Source organism: Adiantum capillus-veneris, chromosome 12, assembly GCF_014529385.1.
Source record: "Adiantum capillus-veneris isolate H3 chromosome 12, ASM1452938v2, whole genome shotgun sequence".
In the NCBI taxonomy this organism is placed as follows: Eukaryota; Viridiplantae; Streptophyta; class Polypodiopsida; order Polypodiales; family Pteridaceae; genus Adiantum; species Adiantum capillus-veneris.
In genome coordinates, this window is record NC_140942.1 from 21,329,507 (window position 1) to 21,351,527 (window position 22,021).

General features: G+C 48.8%; 1 protein-coding gene across 1 annotated transcript in view; it reads right to left on the reverse strand.

Annotated features, from left to right (window-relative positions):
* Positions 1-242: 242 nt before the first annotated feature.
* The window catches only part of LOC147445436 (Protein kinase superfamily protein), a 37,565-nt gene continuing 15,786 nt past the window's right edge, over positions 243-22,021 (reverse strand). Inside the window, exons 13-14 of the mRNA XM_086524952.1 lie at positions 753-983; positions 243-661 (exon numbers count right to left, since the gene is read on the reverse strand). Coding sequence (XP_086381078.1) covers positions 521-661; positions 753-983 — 372 coding nt within the window. The 3' untranslated portion in view covers positions 243-520. The remainder of the gene's footprint in view (positions 662-752; positions 984-22,021) is intronic.

Consider the following 22,021-nt stretch of genomic DNA (forward strand, 5'->3'; position numbering starts at 1 on the left):
CAAACCGACGGATCTTGATTTTTAGGGGTGTCTCATATGATTGCAAACAATTTGCACTGATACTCGAAAGGCATCTTACATGCTTTTCTGGGTGGTCATATGCAGTCCATAACAAAATCTTCTCCAGCATTCCAAAAAGGGACATAACTTTCGGTGAAATGGGGGTTTTATGTCTTGGTTACATGAGCTTGAACGAATCCCATCAAAGAAAATATTACTGGCATGTGCGCGTACAAGCCATGCATGCAAAAGAAGTATTCCACTATCAAGGGAGTGCTTTTGAGCTGATTGAATTTACAAATTTCAGTGTACAAGATACATGGTATGCTCCAGAATTTTTTCACCTGAAGCACACTAATAAACAAATGCTGAGTTGTAAAAGGCCACTCTCTCGAGCTACTAAGGATTAGAAAGGAACTAGTTATGACAGCTTATAACTATCTCCAAAACTTTGCATGTGTGATTGTTGGTATCAATTTTGGACAAAGTCATCTCAAGTGGCTCTCTTTACTCCTTATTACTACAAAAATGCTTCTCTCAGAAATCGTGCTACAACCCTTGACACAAGCCGGTTCGCTATTTCCGGAACCAATTCAGCTGTGATACTTGGAAGCAATGGCAAGAGTTCCCTCGTTATTTCCAAAACTTTCAAACCAGAATCCTGCTAATAACAAATCAAATATCAGCTTACTTGAAAGGCAACATTAAATGACAGAGTAGCAAAGGTGTCAGAGTGGGTTCCTCATGTTCACCTGGTTATGAGTATCTGCAGCAGGCGTCCCATCTACCAAGAATGAGAGCACCTTTCTTGTATTGTTCACCACCACCTGATCCTCCGTCGTCAGCGAAGGTAGCAAGAAAGAAGGTCTCAGTATCGAGAAGAAGGGTAGCCTATTTAGAGAGGGTACCATCCTGTCAAGACCAAATGCAACAACTAGCTGGACTACTTGCTCCCTGGACACTGCATCTATACCTTTCACCACCTGCAGTCCACAAGATGAGAGGTTTTTGAATCTTTAAAGAAAAGCACCTGTTGAAGAACAAGGTATCCATATGTCCAGTACAGAAAATACAAAAGACTAAAGTGAAACTCTAAAATGTAACAAATAATTAGCCAGTAGAGCCAGCTGGTGGCTTATCTACCAAAGACTAACCTCCTCAGTGGGCTGCCCCTCTAGGTACCATCACATGAGCTCTCTCATGAGCCACTGCATCACGGAGTCAATCTCCTCCTCTGTAAACGACCTCATAGGAGCTGCTCTATGCCTCTCAATAATGGAAAGGATGCGGCAATGATAGATAAGTTGATAGAGCCCCCCCCACCCCCCCCCCCCCCCCCCCCCCCCCCCCCCAAGCCCCCCCCCTCCCCCCCCCCCCCCCCCCCCCCCCCCCCCCAAGCGCTGCCTCCCCCCTCCCGCCTGCCCTCAGCCCCCACTGCCCCCCCTCGCGCTGCCCCTGTCCCAGCCCGTCCGCCCGCCTCAGCTCCAGTTGCTGCCGCCCGCTGCCCTATCCCCTGTGCTTGTTTCGCTGCCCGCCCGCTTGCCCCAGCCCGCTTTATCCCCCCCCACCTCGGCCCATTCGCCCGCCCGTTTGGTTCCTTCTCTTCGGCAACTCCCTGCAGTTCGGCACTTTCGGCATTTGTTTCAATTCCTTGGAGCAGTGTTTGGCGCAACCAATTGCAGCACCCTCCCATCGTCCCCTTCTTACGCCACAGCAGTAGACACAGATGGAGGCTCCAGCTTCGCCACAGAGGGACTCGCCAGAAGCCCCCTCGCCCGGCCCCGCTGAGCCCACCATTCGACTTGCTCTCTCGCCTACAGAGCAAGCGAGCCTTGCCGCAGAGGTAGAGCGATTGCAGACGACCTCGGTCATCTGCAAGATTCTCGGCACCCGACCTAGCAGAGGAGAGCTGCGAGACCTTCTCCAGGCCCGCCTGCTCGCAGAGGTGGGAAAGATCTTGGATGTCCATATTCTCGGACGGGGTTACTATCAGATCGAGTTTGAGTCCTCCGAGATGGCGTCCAAGGTCATAGCTATGAGTCCACTGGCCATCCGAGCATCACGTGCCCACTTTCGACAGTGGCGACATGGTTTTGACCCAGCTTCGGATGTTCTAGTAGAGGAGGCAGACATCCCCATCTCAGTCTGCTTTCCGGGTTTACGGAGGGAGTACCTACCACTTCTTTCCAGGATCGGTTCCGCCATTGGGACTGTCCTGGAGACACCTCGTACGGCAGCATCAGTAGCTGCCAAGGCGGCTCACATTCCCTCAGTTCGAGTTTTGGTCAGAGATACCCACACGCTCCCGAAGGTTATCCTTTTACCTTAGGAGAGTGGGGGTTGGTTTCGACAGAGTGTGGAGTGCTCGGGCCTCCCGAACCATTGCTTCATTTGCCGACAGATGGACCATCTAGCAAAGGCCTGTCCACGGAGGCGGCCGCGACCTGCACCATAGCCTCAGTCCCAGCCTGCCAGGGCTGGCCCGCAGCCACAGCCAGCGGCACAGCGTACAGATGCCAGGGCTGGCCCGCAGCCACAGCCAGCGGCACAGCATACAGATACAGATGCAGAGCCAGCGAAGGAGGGGTGGCAGCAGGCCCGTGGCCACCGACACTAGGGGCCACAGCGTCAGCCTGGCACTCAGAGTGGCCCTCAGGTGCCTACTCAGCAGCAGTGGGTTCCCACGGGGAACCGTTTTGGTCCTCTTAAGCAGGAGGAGATCCCTGCACAGCCCCCACCTTCGCTTCTCCCTCGACAGCCGCTCCCCCCCCCAGAGTTCCCCGCCTTCTACTCCCGTCGCCTCTCCACCTCGCCCCTCTACCTCTGTCGCCCCATCCCGCCCCTCTTCTCCTCCACTCTCCCCAGCTCCTTCTCCCCCCCCCTCCTGCTCCAGTTTCTCAGTCGGCTCAGGAGACTGGTCCATCTCCGGCGGCTAGGAGATCTCTTGGCAGCGCCTTTGCCGCGAGTCGCCTAGCGAGAGAGGGTCAGCCCTTCTTGCGGCCCCCTCTGCAGATTCAGACATCCTCCCTTGCAGCTATCCCTCGTGGGTTGACAAGAATTGACATCCGACGCCGCTGGGACTTCTTCGACTACGGGTTCACTCGTTTTCTCGACGATTCCGCAGCAGACCATGAGGCAGCCTGCTTCAGGGTCCATGTTTTGTTCCTCGTCGCTAGGGGGACAGAGGCCTTGGACTCAGCAGTTGGTTTCTCCTTCCCCCTCTGTGGTAGGGCCGAGACAGAGTGGTCCCTCGACTCAGTGGTGGGATGGTTGCATACACAGATCTTAGAGTTCTCTCACCACATGGGAGAACTTGGAGTTACAGATATGCTGCAGACTTTGTGGCCATTGGCCAAGTTTGCGGTGACACCCCCAGACTCAGCAGGATGTAGGCACATTGTGGTGTACTTCTTTGCTGATACGCAGTGTTTGCCTTGCTATGTATACATTCAGGAGGACTCTTGGACAGAGGAGGTTGCGTTACGCACGGCTCGCTCTGCTTGGGCTTGGGCTAGGCACTCACTGCAGTCACGCCTATCTAGAGGACGCTCGGATGCGGATTACTCCCCATCCAAGCCTGCCTCGAAGATAGCCCGTCTTGCTGCTGCGGCAGCATCTGTTCTCTCTCACTCCCCATGAGGATCGTCTCATGGAACGTGTAGGGACTAGGTGGGCCCCAGTTTCAGCTTCAGCGTTGCCTTGTGGGAGGAGAGATTGATCTCCTTATGCTTCAGAAGCACCATCTGTGTGAGAGCCACATTCAGCGATGTGGTCAGATTTTGCGTGGACGTTATGATACCTTTTGGTCGGCTGCTTTTGGACCTGGAGGTATCCAGGGTGGGGTATGTATGACTATTGCTTCTAACAAGATTGGTGGCAGCAAAGCTACTATGCATGGAGTCGAGTTGGCAGCTTGGGAGAGGTTTTGTATGACTTTGAGGGTCTCGGATACATGGCAGCACTCTGGTTTTGTGAGGCCCCCAGACAATCTTGCCTTCTCTAGATCGGACCGCAAAGTGGGAGGAGTGAATCTATCGTGGATAGATCACTTCTACACTAGTGACCACTTCAGTGACTTGGGGGGTTCAGTGGGCATCCTGGCAGGGACTTCGTTCTCGGACCATGCACCAGTGATCCTCACGGTGGCAGACAGGCAGAGGATTGGGAGCACGATGCTTCGCATCCCAGAGAGGGTCTTGTTGGACTCGGCACTCAGAGAGAGGGTAGATAGAGGCTCTCTCGACAGAGAGCATGGACAGCCAGGTTTCACCTGCAGACAGAGTGGCCTCAGTTCTAGCTCAGCTTAGCCACTTTTTTCTTCGGGAATCTCTGGCTCGCCGGGCTGCAGCGAGAGAGCCGGAGCAGCGTCTCAGACGAGGCATTGCTTCACTACAGAGGATGCAGGAGCAGCATCCAGACAGTCCATGGTTGCAGGAGCAGTTACAGCAGGCTCGACAGGAGCTTGCTAGCACAGAGGAGAGGCGTCATGAGTTTGCCTTTCACCGACAGGCATCTCAGTGGACTCAGGTGGGTGACAGAGTGACTCTGGGACCTCGGCACTCGCATGCCAAGGTCATTCAGTTGAGGAGGCCCGATGGGTCAGTTGCTTGTGAGCCAGAGGATATGCGTGCAGTTGCTACTGACTTTTACCGTGAGTTACTGTCGGCTGAGCCTCAGTCAGAGCAGAAGGATGCATGCAGGGAGCAGGTTTGGGCACAGATGCCATGTCTTGTGACAGAGGAGATGCGCCAAAGGCTAGAGATGCCACTTCAGCTTGAGGAGCTGCACACGGCTCTTAGGGCCCTCCCTCGTGGTAGCTGTCCAGGTGAGGATGGGTTGACTCCCGGCTTTTTCTTGGAGTACTGGGACCTGCTTTGCCCGGATCTTTGTAGTGCTTTACATTTTGCACACAGGAGTGATGCCTGACAGCATGAGTGAGGGCCTGATCTACCTCATTCCCAAGGAGGGTGGCTCCTTGGATGAGATTCGACAGTGGCGCCCCATCACCATCCTCAACTCAGCCTTGCCAAGGCTCTAAGTTTGAGGATTCAGCCACGTTTAGAGAGCCTTATACATGGGACTCCGACAAGTTTTGTCAAGGAACGCAGCATCCTTGACAACATCTTTACTTTCTGGGAGGCTTTTGCCCTGGCACGGCTCCGTGGTGAGGACCTTGTGATTCTTCTTCTCGATTTTGAGAAGACATACGACCGAGTTGACTGGGACTTTCTAGAGGGCACTCTCTGCAGGATGGGCTTCTCAGATGCTTGGATGAGAGGGGTGTCAGCTTTGTACAGACAGGCTCACAGTAAGGTGCTTTTGGCAGGAGGGAGAGGTGAGCGCTTCATGCTCACACGCTCGGTCAGACAGGGTTGTCCTCTTGCCCCCTTTCTCTTTCTGTTCTATGCGGAGGCGATGAGCAGATTTTTGGTGTCACAGCAGGTTGGTCTTCGAGGCTTAGCACTCCCTATTCGGGGAGAGGAGCTACTGGACGCTGAGTTTGCCGATGAGTCAGCCTTGTACTTAGATGGCCAGGAGGCCAATCTTCACAAATGTGAGCAGGCTTTGGAGACCTTTTGTTGTGCATCGGGCGCACTGATCAACTGGAGAAAGACAATGGCTTTCTCGGTTGGTAGTGCTCCTGTGCCAGATTGGATGCCAGGAGAGGGTTTCAGGTGGATTCCCCCAGGGACTGCAGTTCGGTACTTGGGTTGTCAGGTTGGTTTGGACTTGTCTCCCGAGCAGCAGATTGCTCCTCTTCTCCTGTCCATCAGGAGAAAGCTGTTACATTGGAGCTCAGCACGACTTTCGCTGGCTGGTAGAGTAGTAGTTGCCAACCAGGTGCTGTTGGCGATTGTGTGGTACATCACTTCCTGCTGGCTCTTCTCGAGATCAGCCAAGTAGAGAGGCTGATCAGGAACTTCCTTTGGTCAGGACGTGACACTCAGATGGCTCGAGCAAAGGTGGCTTGGTCGGTCATCACGCTTCCTTGTTCTCAGGGAGGGCTTGGGATCATTGATCCAGCTGGCACAGCAGAGCAGAGCCCTTCATTTCATAGTCAAAGGACTTCTTCCAGGTGAGGAGCCCTGGAAGGAGTTCTTGTTGCAGAGGCTTCGTGCCAAGGTGCCTCAGTCAGGAGGCCCTTGGCAACCTTCGACCAGATGGATCTTTACAGAGATGCACCGAGTTGGTTTGAGCAGGAGACTGGAGGACCGCTTCGCTGTGAGTTTGCTTCGTTCTTGGGAGCTCTTACGGCGTGGCCTGGAGCAGCGACAGCCGATGTGCACGGAGGAGCGCCTACCGGAGCCCCTCGTCTGGAACCCCATGTTAGCACTCAGAGAGACCACTTGGTTGGTAGTCGGCCTCATGTTTCCTAGGGTCCCATGGCAACAGGTCCAGCGCACTCTCTAGGTAACTGGCTAGAGTTCACAGGTTTGTTAGAGGGGGTACAGGGTTTCCAGCTGCAGGGCATGAGAGGGGTGCAGAGCATGTGTCAGGACATCTCAGATTTAGTTCCAGCTGAGTGGCTCACACCTCTCAAGCCACTAGCACCCCGGTGGATGGGAGCCTTCACACGACTGGAGGTTCTCCTTTCAGTCAGGGCTTGCTCAGAGACTGTCCCAACCCTGTTCTTCGAGCTTCAGGGTGGGGGACGGTTACAGCGAGTTGCAGTAGAGGCCCCGCAAGTAGCAGAGTGCTGTTTTCAGAGGATCCGAGTTGTGGGCATCTGCGGGAGGACTTGTGTCATAGACCCTGACCCAGCAGCTCTTGAGACTGGACACTGGAGGCTTATGGGCTTGGGAGTGTTGTCCACTGGCACGAGTGCAGTGGGATCCTGGTGAGTGGCTATGGAGGGACCCCTTCTCTTCTGCAGACCAACCAGGAGTCCCCTTCTTTCAGTACACTGTTCAGCTTGGACGTCATATACTTGCAGCACAGAGAGAGGCCCGCCCCGCTGCAGCACGTCATTGGCAGGAGGAGGGCCTCACAGTCGAGTTCTTGGCAACTTTTTGGCAGAGGCTGTGGGACTCCAGACAGCCGAGGCGCGTCACTTTGTTTCAGTGGCTGGTTGCACACAAAGCTACAGCAATAGGAAGCTGGCTTGTGCATAGTGGTCTCTCGGTCGCATGTGCAGCCTGTGACCAGTTGGTGGAGAGTCAACGTCATTGTCTTTGGGACTGTCCCTCGGCCCAGCAGGTGTGGCTACGAGTTCTTCGACTGATGCCTACTCTCTCCACGGCTAGACAGTACACTTGGGGGGCAGTGGCTTGGTCCACTCTCACGGGCCCGGCACTTCAGTTTGAGCTATCTTCCACCAGCAGGATGATAGTGATACAGGGGGGGCGTCCTACACTCCAGCCTGCTACAGAGCTTACTCCACAGAGTGGCCTGACACTTTGGTTCATCTGGCAGGCCCGCTGCTTCCGCATTTTTGAGGCCCGCTCTGTGCCGCCAGCAGAGACTATTAGCGACTTTTGGCTAGAGCTGATCCATACTCTCAAAGGACAGCTTGAGGGACTACAGGGCAGCTCCGACCGCATGCGGGAGCGCCGCGAGGCTTTCCTTCGACTCTCGCGCCCTGGGCCTTTCTACACCATTGTCCAGGGTGTGCTCAGATGGCACTACCGACCACCTGTGTGGCTCTTCCCTCCTCCCATCCCCTGATTTAGCCTCATTGTATATATGTTGTTCTTTCATTGGGAGAGTCTCCCCATCATGTTTGTTGTAGCCCTCTCTTGCAGAGGTGGTTGTAGCCCTACGGGCAACTTTCATTAACTAATAGAAGGATCTTTTTCTCGGAAAAAAAAAAAAAAGTTGATAGACAAAAGCCGCACCATGGAAAGGGGAAGCATGAGAGTCCCATCTGCTCTGACAAAGCTGGCTAATCTCCTCAAATCTATCTGCATCTGGCTCAAGTGTTTGGAGGGCCTCCACCATGCGACTCATGGCCTCATAAACCTTGCCAATGCAAGGTTGCATGCCATCAACTACTCGAAGCAAGTAGAGTACAGACTGCACCATTTTGTCTATAGTCTTCAATGACTACCCAAAACTGGAGATCCTCTGACTTGTCTACACATAAGATCCCTGCGACTGTACCTGCGTAGGATGAGGAAGTGTACTCCGTACTGATAAGGGTCTGCCGCACTGCACTCTGACATTCGCATAGGCGATGAACCATTAGGTAGCTGTAGGCAAAGCGGGTCTCACAATACTTCAAGCGAACCTTGCCCCCTGACCGCTTCAAGAATGCAAAACAAAGGAGATTGTGATTGTTGATGGACGCTAGCTTGGACGCATCTATAATGAGTGGCTCTATCCAAGGTAGGCGCCCTATATCCTTTAAAAGGTTGTTAAGGCAATGTGCTATACAAAATGACAAGGGATACATGCCCTACAAAATGGCGCCAGCTACCCTGTTTGATGGCTCCCCATCCGTGACAAGCTATAGCACCACCTCTAGGCCAATGATCTCTACGGCAGACGCCCACTCTTCTGCAAGCACGTCGGAAAATTTCCCTGTTTCTGTGGCATCATGTGAGTGGGCAAAGTACATCTCTCCCTTGCAATAAGCCACAAGCCCGTGGATGGATCTCCTCCTGGTGTCGCTCCATCCATCTGCAATGAGTGTCACTCCATACTTGCCTCATTGTCGCTTCATGTTTACGGCTGCCATCTCCACAACGGCCTTCTCTCTATCAAGAATAGTAGTATGTAGGGCCTCTGAAGTGGGTGGCACATAGCGTGGCCCGTATTCCCCAATCCTTGTGCACATGGCCTTGAAGTAGTCCGACCTATCCATGTCACAAAGGTTGTAAGGAGAAGGTAAGACTCAAGAGTCAAAAGTCAAGACAATGTTGAATGGACAATGGACATACTAGTTACGAACATATTATGTATGAGAACTTGGAACTTACCGAGCCTTTACGAAAGGGATATGATCATGATAAAAGAAGCCGGCAGTGGAGGCATCCACATCCTCCTTTTTTGGATCCCATGACGCATCTAGAGTTTGTTGACGATGGGTGGGAAGAGAGGGTGAAGTCGTTTGAAATGACGCTTGAGCCGCCGCACTACTACCTCCAACGGAAGCTTGCGAATGAGTCGTAGAAGAAGGAAAAACAAAGTGATTGGGGTCAATGGCTTGCCGCTTGGCTCGATCATTTGCTTTGGCTCTCATAATGGCATCCTTGATCTCAAGCTCCTTCTTCTCGGCCGTCACATTCTTGCAATGCCTCACTTGAAGGAGGTGTGCTCGAACGTTGCTTGTTCCGGATTTGCGTTGGAAGCCACATAGTTTGCACGTCCATGATCTTGCACCGCCGTCTTTGCCGAAGACTTCGGAATGCACCTCATCCCACAATGAAGACTAATCCTTCTTGCCCCTCTTAACACCCGAGGGACCTTCATGTGATGCGGAAGCTTGTGCCATATTGATGGCACTTGAAGCTTGAGCTTGAGACTTGAAACTCAGAGAGAGAGGGATCTCCAATGGAGGGATGGAGCTTGAGAGAAGGAGAGAGGGATGGAGCTTGAGGATTGAACCTTGAAAGAGGGATGGAGGGATGGCGCTTGAGAGCTTGTGGCCTCAAGCTTGAGAGAGAGGGTGAGTGTGGCTTGAAGCTTCCAGCTTGAGAGAGAGGGTGAGAGTGAGAGACTATAGTGGCTTCAAGCTTGAGAGAGAGTGTGAGAGTGGCTTCAAGCTTGAGAGTGAGGGATATGGTCAAGTGAGGGGTGAGGAGAGAGAGGGTGAGAGTGGCTTCAAGCTTGAGAGTGAGGGATATGGTCAAGTGAGAGGTTAGGGGTGAGCTTTTAAAAAGAAAAGGACCCCCTCCCCCCCCCCCCCCCTCTTTGGGAGTCTTGAAATTTGAAAGTTGACAGCTTCAACCTCCCCCAAACTCTCCCACTCTTCACGCGAGCGGCTCCATCTTCAAATTTTTAGAAACAGCTATTTTTCAAATTTTGCCCGCCTGTTCTGACAGGCAGTTCAGTTCGGCCGTTCCCCTGTTAGGTTCCGACTCCGAAACGTTCCTCCGTTCCCGTCACCGTTTCGGCAGTGTGGCCCGGCCGGAACGCCGTTTCGATACGGCAAGGGGCCGTTCCGCCCGTTCCTTGTTCCTACAGGTTTGAGGGAGTCAATATCTACAAATCTCTGTAGCTCTATCTAGAAGAGTCCCGTGTGCTGAAAACTGACATCTCCTAAGGTCCTTCTAAGAGATGCCACTTTGAAAGAAGTCCACCTGCTCTACGTGCATCCTCTGCTAGGATGTAAAGAATTCCGTAGTACAGAATATCTGTGCCTGCGAAGCTCTAACAAGAAAAGTGTCACCAGGAGGTGTATTTTTCCTGTTGCCTTCAATAAAGAAGTACTAGATATTTTTAATTTTACTTGTTTCCCCGGGACCCTTGAAAAGGTGCAAGTGGAAATTGCATGGCCAGTGTGAAACGGCTACGGCCGAATAGGTTTTCTCACATTCGGAGTCTGGGTCGGTCAGTCTGGGACTGGTCGGGCCAGTTAGCACTGAATTCTGATGAGTATGGAAGCTTGTGCCCGCCAAACGAAGTCTGGGCCACTCGGAAAGTCACTTACAATTTATAAGTCAGTGGGAACTAGAGAATTAACTCAAAGGGGCAAACTGGACACTTGGCAGGAGGAGAGCCGCCTGCAGGACACCTCAACTAGAGGAGGCGCCCAAGAGAGAGAGGGGGCTGATTTTTTACTCACAAGTGACCTACGGTGTGTGTGTGAAGTGGGTGCAAGTCTACAGCTTTAATGGAAAGCTTGCCTTCTCCTCTGTCTCATGTAGCGCGATGACTTGCTCTCGTGCATCTCTCTCCCCCCTTTGGCACATATGGTAATGCCCCACTAGTTGGGCTACTCAGATGAACATGTACAGTTCTGGGGGTTTATGCGCGTTTGCCAAGGCAAGAGCCTTCTGAACAAGAACCGGATTAGCTAATTGCTAATCCCCCACAGCTACGCACAGTTCCAACGCGAAAGATTGCGAGCTCGGAGAGTTTTCTCGCGTGAAGACTCGTCCAATTCAAAGGGGAACTGTCCCATTGCGTGCGGGAGCCCTTGGGACACACGTAGGCGTGTTCGCTCCGCTAAAAACGATCCGAAACAGCGCATTACAGCCTGCTGTGTTTTTCTGCAGGTTTAGGGTTTCGCACCTAAACTGCAAGGGAACCCCGGGGGAGCCTCGTGAGAGCCTTGGGATGCGTGTACAGGCTTTTGGCCACCCGGTAGTGAAAAACAGGGAATTACAGCCCGCTGAATTTCTGTGACAGCTCACCAGAAAGCTTCCAGATAGCGAGGGAATCCGTCCTAGACAAGTGCTTTTGACCTACAGGAGTTTTTGCGCCGTTATGCTGCCAAAATCAGGTCGAAAACCTGCGTTTTCAGCCCTCGCCAGGTTTGGGCAGCTTTGTGAAAGCTTGTGCTAAGTGGTCGGATCGTCTACCTTAATTTGAATAAAAGAAATACCGAAAGGGGCACCAGTCTTTGGGGCCTACAGAGTGTCGGTCTCTTGTGCGCAGTGACATTCTAGTCGCTGGACGCAACTGTGTTCTCTTCCCTTCTTAGTGTTGTGTAAAGTTAACAGGTAACTGAAATAGAACCGCCCTCTACCTTGTACAGGCCGGTTACATGGTTCCATCGACAGGATAGTCACTTTTTCTTCAAAAAGTGCAACGTGGATTGTTGTGGGTGAAAGCAACACAGAGCTTGTCGTTATGGCAGAGAAGAGAGACCAAGTACCTGAAGAGCGATCTTCCTCACATGGCACGGAGAAAGTTCCTTCGACTCTTCAAGAAGAGGACAGGTTGTTTAGAACTCAATTGCATTGCTGCATGGACATGTTTCAGCAGTTGGCTAACAACCCAAGGATGCAGGAGTTCTTACAGGCTCCGACACAGGGTTTTCAGCCTCCTACACAGGGCATGAATGAGTTGTTGCAGGAAAAGGAGATTTCCAATGCGCAGAGGACTCATGATGCTCGAGGGAAAGCCCATGTGGTTGAGCAACTAGCGGTGTCCAATGATCCAAAGCAACTTGCTTTAGCTGGACAGGAACCGTTTGTGAATGGTCAAGGGAGTAATGAACACGCTATGCGTCAAACCCTTCCATTACCTAATACTTATGGTGGTTATTTTGGAGGTGGTTCAGTGTTTCAAGCTATGGCTAGACCTTCCACAGGTTATATGGGTAACCCTATGTACGCGAACATGGGTGTCCAACCAGGTTTTCACGGTGCCTACGGCCAGTTTCGAGTGCCTGGAACACAATTTGGTATGGCTGGTTTTTCGCAGCCATACGTACAAAATGCAGATATGACAGGTAAAACAGTTGATGTGAGTGCTGGAATGAGCAATCATGGAGCACCACTGTTACAGACACCTGTTTATGATAATGTGGCTCCTTTGAGTCAGCTGAAGGATTACAAGGAAGGTGGGCACGGAGTGAAGTTTGAAACTTTCAGAGGAACTGAGGATCAATTGAAGGCTTTGACCTTCATACAGCAGTTCGATGCAGCTTATGATAGAGGAAACTTCACGGAATCTTCAAAGAGACGCAAGGCTATCACTTTCTTGAAAGGGAATGCGCTTCAATGGTGGACCGCATTGTTGAACCAGGGTCAAGCCCCAACAACGTGGGTCCAATTCAAACAGCTTTTTGCGCCTGCATGGTTGACAAACACTTTTGAAGTGGATGTGATGACAGAATGGCACGAGTTGAATACTAAACAGTGTGCGAATCTGGAAAAGTACAATAAACAGTTTTGGGCCACACTGTTGCTAGTCACCTTTACAGGTTTGTGCCATTGTCAGAACAGATTGAGAAGTACTGTTGCGGATTGCCCAAGAAAATCAGGGACTACTGCATAAAGACTACTGTCATAAATATGTTTCAGTTGATAGAGAATGCAAGCATGGCCAGCAATCTGTCGAAGGGAGATTCTGATGGATTTAATAGCCACAAGAAAGGGTCCCAAGGCAAACAATTTTCAGCCAAGGGCAATGTTGCAGCAAAGCCTTCTGAGCCTCCCACAAAGAAGCCCTCCACTGAAGAAGGTGATACATCCAAGAAGCAGTCTAAGTCTTCTTCAGGACGAGGACAAGGACAAAAGAGGCATTTTTCTGGCAAAACTTTTGAAGAACGGAAAGCTCTTAGGGAGGCCAAGAAATGCTACATTTGTGAACAGGAAGGACATTTTGCAAATGAATGTCCACAGAAGAAGTCACAGGATAAGGATGACAAGTCAGACCATAAAGGGAAGAAGCCAAAGCCAAGTGCAGGACTTGTTCCAGATTTGGTTGGAGACCAGCCAAACACAAATGCCACGGAGCTGAGCAGAGCTTGGGGCAAAGTTAGAGACCAGACAGTGCTGGTTTTCTTTGATCCAGGAGCCCGTGCAAATTTCATATCACCAGAATTGGCATCAAAGTTGGGCATTCGTGCAGAGGAGATGGATATGACAGGGGAAGCAGGTTTGGCATGCCCAGGTCATTCAGAGCCTGTTACTCCCATTTTGGGGAAGCTTCGTCTGCACATTCAGAGTTATGTGGATGTGGAAGAGTTTCATATTATGCCACTTGAGGGCTGTGATGTGTTACTGGGTATCCCATGGTGTCATGCTATGGTAGATACTTACAACAAAAAGATTACCCTTGTACATAGAGGAAAGACTCGTGTCCTTGATGTAAAGCTTAAAGGCGAGTCTGTTCCAGTTGTTTCTGCCTCTGCTATTTCATCTGTAATAAAGAATCATCTTTCTACGTACTTGATCTTTGCAAAAGAAGTACCTCAAGTTGTATCTAATTTGTCTACCTTAGATAAAGACACGTCAACTTTTTTGAGTGGTTTCAGTGATTGTTTTTCGGACTCTTTGCCAAGGGAGTTACCTCCTGAGAGACCTGAGGATCATACTATAGATCTTGTGCCAGGTTCTAGTCCACCGAATAGACCACCATACAAGGTTAGTGCAGCCCAGTAGAAAGAGATTATGAGTCAGGTCAACGAGCTTTTAGAGAAGGGGCTGATTCAACCCAGTTCATCCCCTTTTTGTTCGCCTGTACTCTTAGTGCAGAAGAAGGATGGTTCATAGCGCATGTGCATTGACTATCGCGCCTTGAATAAGAATACCATCAAGAACAGGTTCCCCATACCGAGGATAGATGACATTCTTGATCGGCTTGAGGGAGCGTCGTCGTTTATCAGGATAGACCTAAAGAGTGGCTACCATCAGATACGCATTAGGCCAGAAGATGTCCATAAGATTGCCTTCAGGACAACATTTGGTCTCTATGAGTTTCTTGTCATGCCATTTGGTCTCACAAATGCTCCTACCACGTTTAATAGGATGATGGACAGAATTTTTAGACCACATAGAAACTTCATGGGTACCTTCTTTGATGACATGATTGTCTATTCAAAGTCTGAAGAGGAGCATAGGGATCACTTGACTGCAGTTTTCAATGAGTTACGTAAGAACACTGAATTCTTTTTGCAAGAGATTCACTTCCTTGGGGCCTGGGCACATTGTTTCAAAGGATGGGGTACGCATGGATCCCGCTAAAGTGGAAGCATGGCCAGACTTGAAGTCCGTGCATGACATTCGAAGCTTTCTAGGCTTATGTTCCTACTACAGGAGGTTCATCCGAAATTTTGCCGAGATTGCTTCTCCACTCCATGCACTACAAGGAAAAGGAGTTACTTTCAAGTGGACAGCCAAGGAAATTTAAGCGTTCAAACACTTGAAAGAGAGACTGACTTCGGATCCGGTAATCATTTTGCCAAATCTTTCGAAACCTTTTATGGTTCAGTGTGATGCGTGTGGCCATAGTCTTGGTGCAGTTCTAATGCAAAATGGCCGAGTAGTCGCATATGAGAGTAGAATTCTTTTGAAGACTGAAAGGAACTTGCAAGTCTATGAGAAAGAATTGTTGGCAGTAATTCATGCTCTCACTAGTTGGAAACACTATCTGCTAGGGGCTGATTTTTTTGTCCAAACAGATCATCAAACCTTGCGATATTTTCTCACACAGACGAAGTTGTCTGAGAAGCACATACGATGGGCAAACATCTTGTCAATGTTCCATTTTCAGATTGTGCATGTGCAAGGGAAAAAGAACGTGGTGGCTGATGCGTTGTCACGAAAGCCCCAAATTTCAACAGTGTCAATTCCGTACCATTGTGAACTAGACAAAATGAAGACACAATATGCTGAAGATTCAAATTTTTCAAGGATCTATGACCAGCTTGTTGATGGGCAACATCATGAGCACTATATGCTTAAGAATGACTTTCTCATGATGCATGGAAAGTTATGCGTTACTAAACAGTTACGGCCAAAGATTTTGATGGAAAGTCATGCTCCACCTTATGTTGGGCATCGTGGAATTGATGCGACAGTGAAAGGGGTTGAGGCATTCTTCTATTGGCCAGCTTTGCATCAAGATGTTGACACATTTGTAAAATCATGCTTAGTATGCCAAAAAGTCAAATTTGACAGACAAAAGCAACCGGGATTGTTGCAGCTATTGCCGATCCCAGATAGGCCATGGGAAAGCATAGCAATGGACTTTATCTTTGATCTTCCAAGGACGCAAACAGGCAATGATGGGATTTGGACTTTCAGTAAGCAGGCCCATTTCATTTCTGTGAGAAAGAAGATAAAACCAGAACACATGGTCAAGATATTTGGTCAAGATATTCATGAGCAATATCTTTAAATAGCACGGGATGCCTCAGTCAATTGTCAGTGACAGGAATCCACGTATGATGAGTCTTTTCTGGAAGGCATTGTTTGAGAGCATGGGCACTACGCTAAAGTTCTCTTCTTCGTTTCATCCGCAAACTAATGGCCAGTCAGAAGAGGCAAATTCTACTGTCCTGGACCTGCTCAAATGTTACGTGTCAGAGCACAAGGCAACTTGGGAACACCACCTTCAATTGGTTGAATATGCTTACAATAACACTGTGCATACGTCAACAGGTAAGGCACCATTTGAGATAGTGGAAGGAGGGAAGAAAGTCCCGCCCATTTTGTAGACTATGGACAAGATAATTGAGGCAGACAAGTATGTGCAAGATATGGATGAAACATACAGGAAGATAAAGATTGCTCTTGAGAAGACTCAAGCTAAGCAAAAGAAAGTTGTTGATCGTCACCGTCGTGAACTTGTATTTTCACTTGGTGATTGGTTGCTTTTGCGCTTTGAAAAGGCGAGGTTAAGAGGAAAAGGAAAGGCGAGGAACGCTTGTTTCCTAAGCTCAGTATGCGATATTATGGTCCTTTTCAGATTTCAGAAAAGATCAGCGATGTAGCTTACAGGTTAAAGCTACCAGAAGGCTGGAAAATACATAATGCTTTTCATGTCAATCTTCTAAGACCCTTTGTTGGTAATGTGCCAGAGAATATGCTTGATGAGGAACATCCCGAAGTGGAAGAATTGGATGAGATCCTTGTTCCTGAACAGATATTGGCACATAAGGAAAGAAAGGTTAAGAGGAAAAGTTGCAAGACGCTATTTGGTGAAGTTCAAGAACTATCCATCGTAGGATGCCAAATGGATGGAAGAGTCTGAATTGCTTGATTCACCTCAGCTATTGCAATTGTATCTTGAAGCCTTTCAGATGGAACCCACAGTGACTTGATGTAGCCTTTTTGGAGTAAGGCAAGAGCATGGTTCATGATGCTCAAGAGAGTAGTTAAGCAATTGTATCTACTCTTTCCATACAGAATTTAGCTAGAGAAGTTTGTGCTTCAGAGTACACTAGAAGGCTTCTATGCTTGATATATGTGTCGTAGTTAGGTTGGTGGGATTGTTTAATCGTCCAACGCTACATTTCCGGAAGAATGTATATCTTGGACTCCCATCATAGAATATATGTGATATCAGAAGATACCGCATGTATTATTGGCATGCAAGCGAGGTCGCTTGCAGTATTTCAAGGGTGGGGTGTGTCACCAGGAGGTGTATTTTTCCTGTTGCCTTCAATAAATAAGTACTAGATATTTTTATTTATTTTTATTTTTACTTGTTTCCCCGGGACCCTTGAAAAGGTGCAAGTGGACATTGCATGGCCAGTGTGAAACGACTGCGGCCGAATAGGTTTCTCACATCGGGAGTCTGGGTCGGTCAGTCTGGGACTGGTCGGGCCAGTTAGCACTGAATTCTGATGAGTATGGAAGCCTATGCCCGCCAAACGAAGTCTGGGCCACTCGGAAAGTCACAACTTTATAAGTCAGTGGGAACTAGAGAATTAACTCAAAGGGGCAAATTGGACATTTGGCAGGAGGAGAGCTGCTTGCAGGACACCTCAGCTAGAGGAGGCGCCCAAGAGAGAGAGGGGGCTGATTTTTTACTCACAAGTGACCTACAGTGTGTGTGAGTAGTGGGTGCAGGTCTACAGCTTTAATGGAAAGTTTACCTTCTCCTCTCTCTCATGTAGCGCGATGACTTGCTCTCGTGCATCTCTCTCTCCCCTTTGGCACATATGGTAATGTCCCTCTAGTTGGGCTACTCAGATGAACATGTACAGTTCTGGGGGTTTATGCGCGTTTGCCAAGGCAAGAGCCTTCTGAAAAGGAACCGGATTAGCTAATTGCTAATCCCCCACAAATACGCACAGTTCAGTCGCGAAAGATTGCGAGCTCGAAGAGTTTTCTCGCGTGAAAACTCGTCCAATTCAAAGGAAAACTGTCCCATTGCATGCGGGAGCCCTTGGGACACGCGTAGGCGTGTTCGCTCCGCTAAAAACAATCCGAAACAGCGCATTACAGCCTGCTGTGTTTTTCTGCAGGTTTAGGGTTTTGCACCTAAACTGCAAGGGAACCCCGGGGGAGCCTCGTCAGAGCCTTGAATGCGTGTACAGGCTTTTGGGCACCCGGCAATGAAAAACAGGGAATTACAGCCCACTGAATTTCTGTGACAGCTCACCAGAAAGCTTCCAGATAGCGAGGGAATCCGTCATAGACAGGTGTTTTTGACCTACATGGGTTTTTGCGCCATTATGCTGCCAAAATCAAGTCGAAAACCTGCGTTTTCAGCCCTCGCCAGGTTTGGACAGCTTTGTGAAAGCTTGTGCTAAGTGGTCGGATCGTCTACCTTAATTTGAATAAAGAAATACCAAAAGGGGCGCCAGTCTTTGGGGCCTACAAGGTGTCGGTCTCGTGTGTGCAATGACATTCTAGTCGCTGGACGCAGCTGTGTTCTCTTCGCTTCTCAGTGCTCTGTGTAAAGTTAACATGTAATTGAAATAGTACCGCCCTCTATGTTGTACACGCCGGTTACAAAAAGCCCAAAGCATCTCTGGTCAACGTAAAACATCACCCTGGAAAAAGGCTCTAATCCCCGTATCTCATGATATCTTGGGCATTGACATATGTGATGCTCCTCTGTCTCTAGGTCTAAGTCACAGAGCTGGCATATCCGTTGCTCTCGAGGTACTAAAGCGTATTCTACCTGCCTTTATCTACAGCTGCTGGGAGTGTATTCTACCTGTCTTTTTCTACAGCTGCTGGGAGGAGGTCCGAAGCTGTCCTATGACCCTAGGAGAAGTCATTCATGTCCTCTCTGAATCAATCTACGTGAGATCACTGATAATCTTGTTTATCTCTGAGCATGTGAATGCAAGAGACTGATGCATCCAAGGAGTTCTCTAAAGCGCGACAAAAACATGAAACTGGCCCATAGGGCGGTAAACTTTCGCGTGAATTAAATTTTACTGCAGTAAGGAACTTCACAAAAAAACTGTGATTGGAATTTAACACCCAAACAAACCACGGCTTGGCAGCTAGAGTGCCAGTGACACGGCGTTCGCTCTAAAGGTTGGCGCCCCTTTCGGTATCTCTTTATTTTTATTGAACTTGAGAAAAACTTAAAAACTTTCACAAGCTGTCCCACTTTTATTGGACTGAAATTCCCCTACTCTAGCCCGATTTCGGCAACATAACCACAATAGAAGTCTCCACGAACAAAATTCCAAGTAAATAGTGACTTTCCACGCACTTTAAAGCACTTTACAAAACCTGGCAAGAAATTACAGCACGCTGAAATGTCTGTTTTTGGCCTCCAATTTGCACCAATTCACCTGTTCAGTGATTCCCTAGCTTCCCCGAAGCTCCTAGGACTTGTAGACATCAAAACTGGCCAAACCCCTAAACCTGCAATAAATTACAGCAAGCTGTAATTCTCTGTTTTGCGCTCCGATTTGCGTGCCGATCACTTCTATGGGTAGCCCTCGAGCTACCACACCTATAGGGTCACTTGCCTTTTGATTTATACGAGAGTCCTCTCGGAAAATCTCTCTAAATTGTCATGTACAAGCACACAAGGCTTTCTGAGGCTCCCTTGGCATTACCTTGCAGTTTAGGTACGAAACCCTAAACCTACCCAAAAAAAAAAGTCAGGTTGTGATTCCTTGTTTCGCATCATTTTGAGCGGAGCAAACACGTCTACGCGAGTCTCAGGTTAGCAATTAGCTAATCCGGTTCTTGTACAAAAGGCTCTTGCCTTGGCAAACGCACATAAAACCACCAGAACTGTACATGGTCATCTAAGAAGCCCTACTAGTGGGGCATTATCATTTGTGCAATGGGGGGAGAGAGAGATGCGCGAGAGCAAATCATGCATGAGACAAGGGAGAAGGCAAGCTTTCCATTAAAGCTGTGATCACCTCCACCCACTACTCACACACACACACACACACTGTCGAGCACACTGAATAAAATCAGCCTTCAGCCTCAAAAATGGGCACCCCCTCTTGGATGAGACCTTCTAGAGTGAGTTGACCAACAAGTTGCTCTCCTACTACCATGTGTCCACTTTGCTCCTTTTTCTTTAATTCCTAGTACCCACCCAACTTATAAAGTCCAACCAAGGGGCCTAAATGACTTTAACTAAGCCTAGCCACTACTTACTAATTATATTCCAGTGCCGATCGGCCCAACCATCTCGTGGCTGCCTGGCCTTGACTCCTGCGGGTGAAACTCTCGGCCAACGACCATTTCACACTGGCTACGCAATGTCCAGGCATTTGTGATTTCAAAAAGAGGGTCCGAAAAATTAAATAAAAATCAAGGAAAAGAAACCAGCAAATCTATATAGTGGTTGTCACAGTCTCGTGACATACCCCCTCTTAAAATGGATTGCAAGCCATATATACATGCCATGGATGATTTAGTATGGTAAGCACCCTTTTATCATCGCATGCATCCACAAGAAAGACTGTCAAACATGTCTACAAATGACTTAATGAGATCTTCATACTTTTGCAAACAATGTACACTGCTATTGCACTAAATCCTTATGTACATGTGAAGCGCTAGCTCTATCATCACCCCTCTTTTGAGAACGTGTCAAGCCCTTTGACCTTTGCTCTACTCGAGTGATTTGAGTTGGAGAATACGTGGATTGTAAACCAAAGGCTTCAAGGTAAAGTTGCAATACATTTGATGACTCTATCAGTTCACTTTCTTCCATCCAGTTTGCATCCATAGGTGGATAGTTTCTGAACTTCACTAAATACCCGTCTTGCAACTTTCTCCCTTAACTTTTCTTTCTTTTAACCTGTCCTTTCGAAGACTCAGCTGAGTCTTTTTAGCCTTCTCTGTATTTCTAGGGAAGCTTCAGGAGTCTCTTTTGCAAAGGACCTCTTTGCTGAATTTTTCTTTTGCTGACCCCCTTTGACGTTCCCCTGAAACCCATTGTCCTCTCCCTTCAACAAGGAATGACCAGTGTTGGCAACTTCCATAAGCTGAGTAAGGGTAGCCACTATGTTCTTTGTACAGTTACTCCTGAGACCTTTAGGCAGCCCACGACAATACTTCTCTATCTGCTCTATCAGTGGCACAATCCTGTAGGAAGTTAGTAGAAGCAATGCTTTACAGAACTTCCAATTGTACTTATCTAAGCTTTTGCAAGAAGCCGCAACTGGTATAGCCTGTGAAATTGGCGTCCTAACCACCTGTCGTGGACAGAAGGAATTTGTCTTGGAGCCCCAACTAACTCCGCAACATGCAAGTGCTCCCTACAGTGCTAGGACGCATAAGGGACCTGGGCTTGAGCTTCAATGGGCTCTCTTGCATGAAAAAGTTAACTTGTTTAATGCGACACTGGTGGCGCTTACAGCAATTCCATAAATCTAGGATTCTGCACCAATCAAGTAAACACATCCACAGTAGCAACCAACTGTCTTGAACGCATCCTCGTCTAGTTGCCCAATCGTAAATCGTTGAACTTGTGGAGCATTCACGTCAACAAAAGATATAGTCAGGGGTGGCCCTGAATTCTCACCAACCTCGTACACTCGAAGTACAACCTGTCTATAATGCTGCAAAGGGGAACCCTCTTCCCTGGTGTCATTTGTCTTGTCAACCATAGTGTAATTCCAAGTTCTTGTGCTTTGTGTCTTCGCCGAAAACCAACCAAGGCTCACTATTTAAGGGAAAAGTGATTCTGTCTCGGTAATCTTCAGCTTTCACCCGATCTTTACACTGTTAAACTTCACGACACAGACGAAAAACCTGTGAATGGAATTTAACACTTCAAACAAACCACCACTTGGCAGCTAGAGTGCTTCCAAGACACTGCGTTGGCCACAAAGGTTGGCGCCCCTATCGGTATTTCTTTATTCTTATTGAACTTGAGAAAAATCTGTAAACTTCCACAAGCTGTCCCACTTTTATCCGGGCTAAAATTCCCCTACTCTAGCTTGATTTCGGCAGCCTAACCACATTAGAAGTCTCCACGGACAAAATCCCAAGTAAACAGTGACTTTCCGCGCACTCTAGAGCACTTTACAAAACCTAGCGAGAAATTACAGCACGCTGAAATCTCTGTTTTTGGCCTCTAATTTGAACCAAAACACCTGTTCGGTGATTCCTTAGCTTCCTCGAAGCTACTGGACCTGTAGGCATCAAAATTGACCAAAACCCTAAACCTGCGATAAATTACAACAAGCTGTAATTCTCTCTTTTGCACTCCAATTTGCGTGCTGATCACTTTTGTGGTA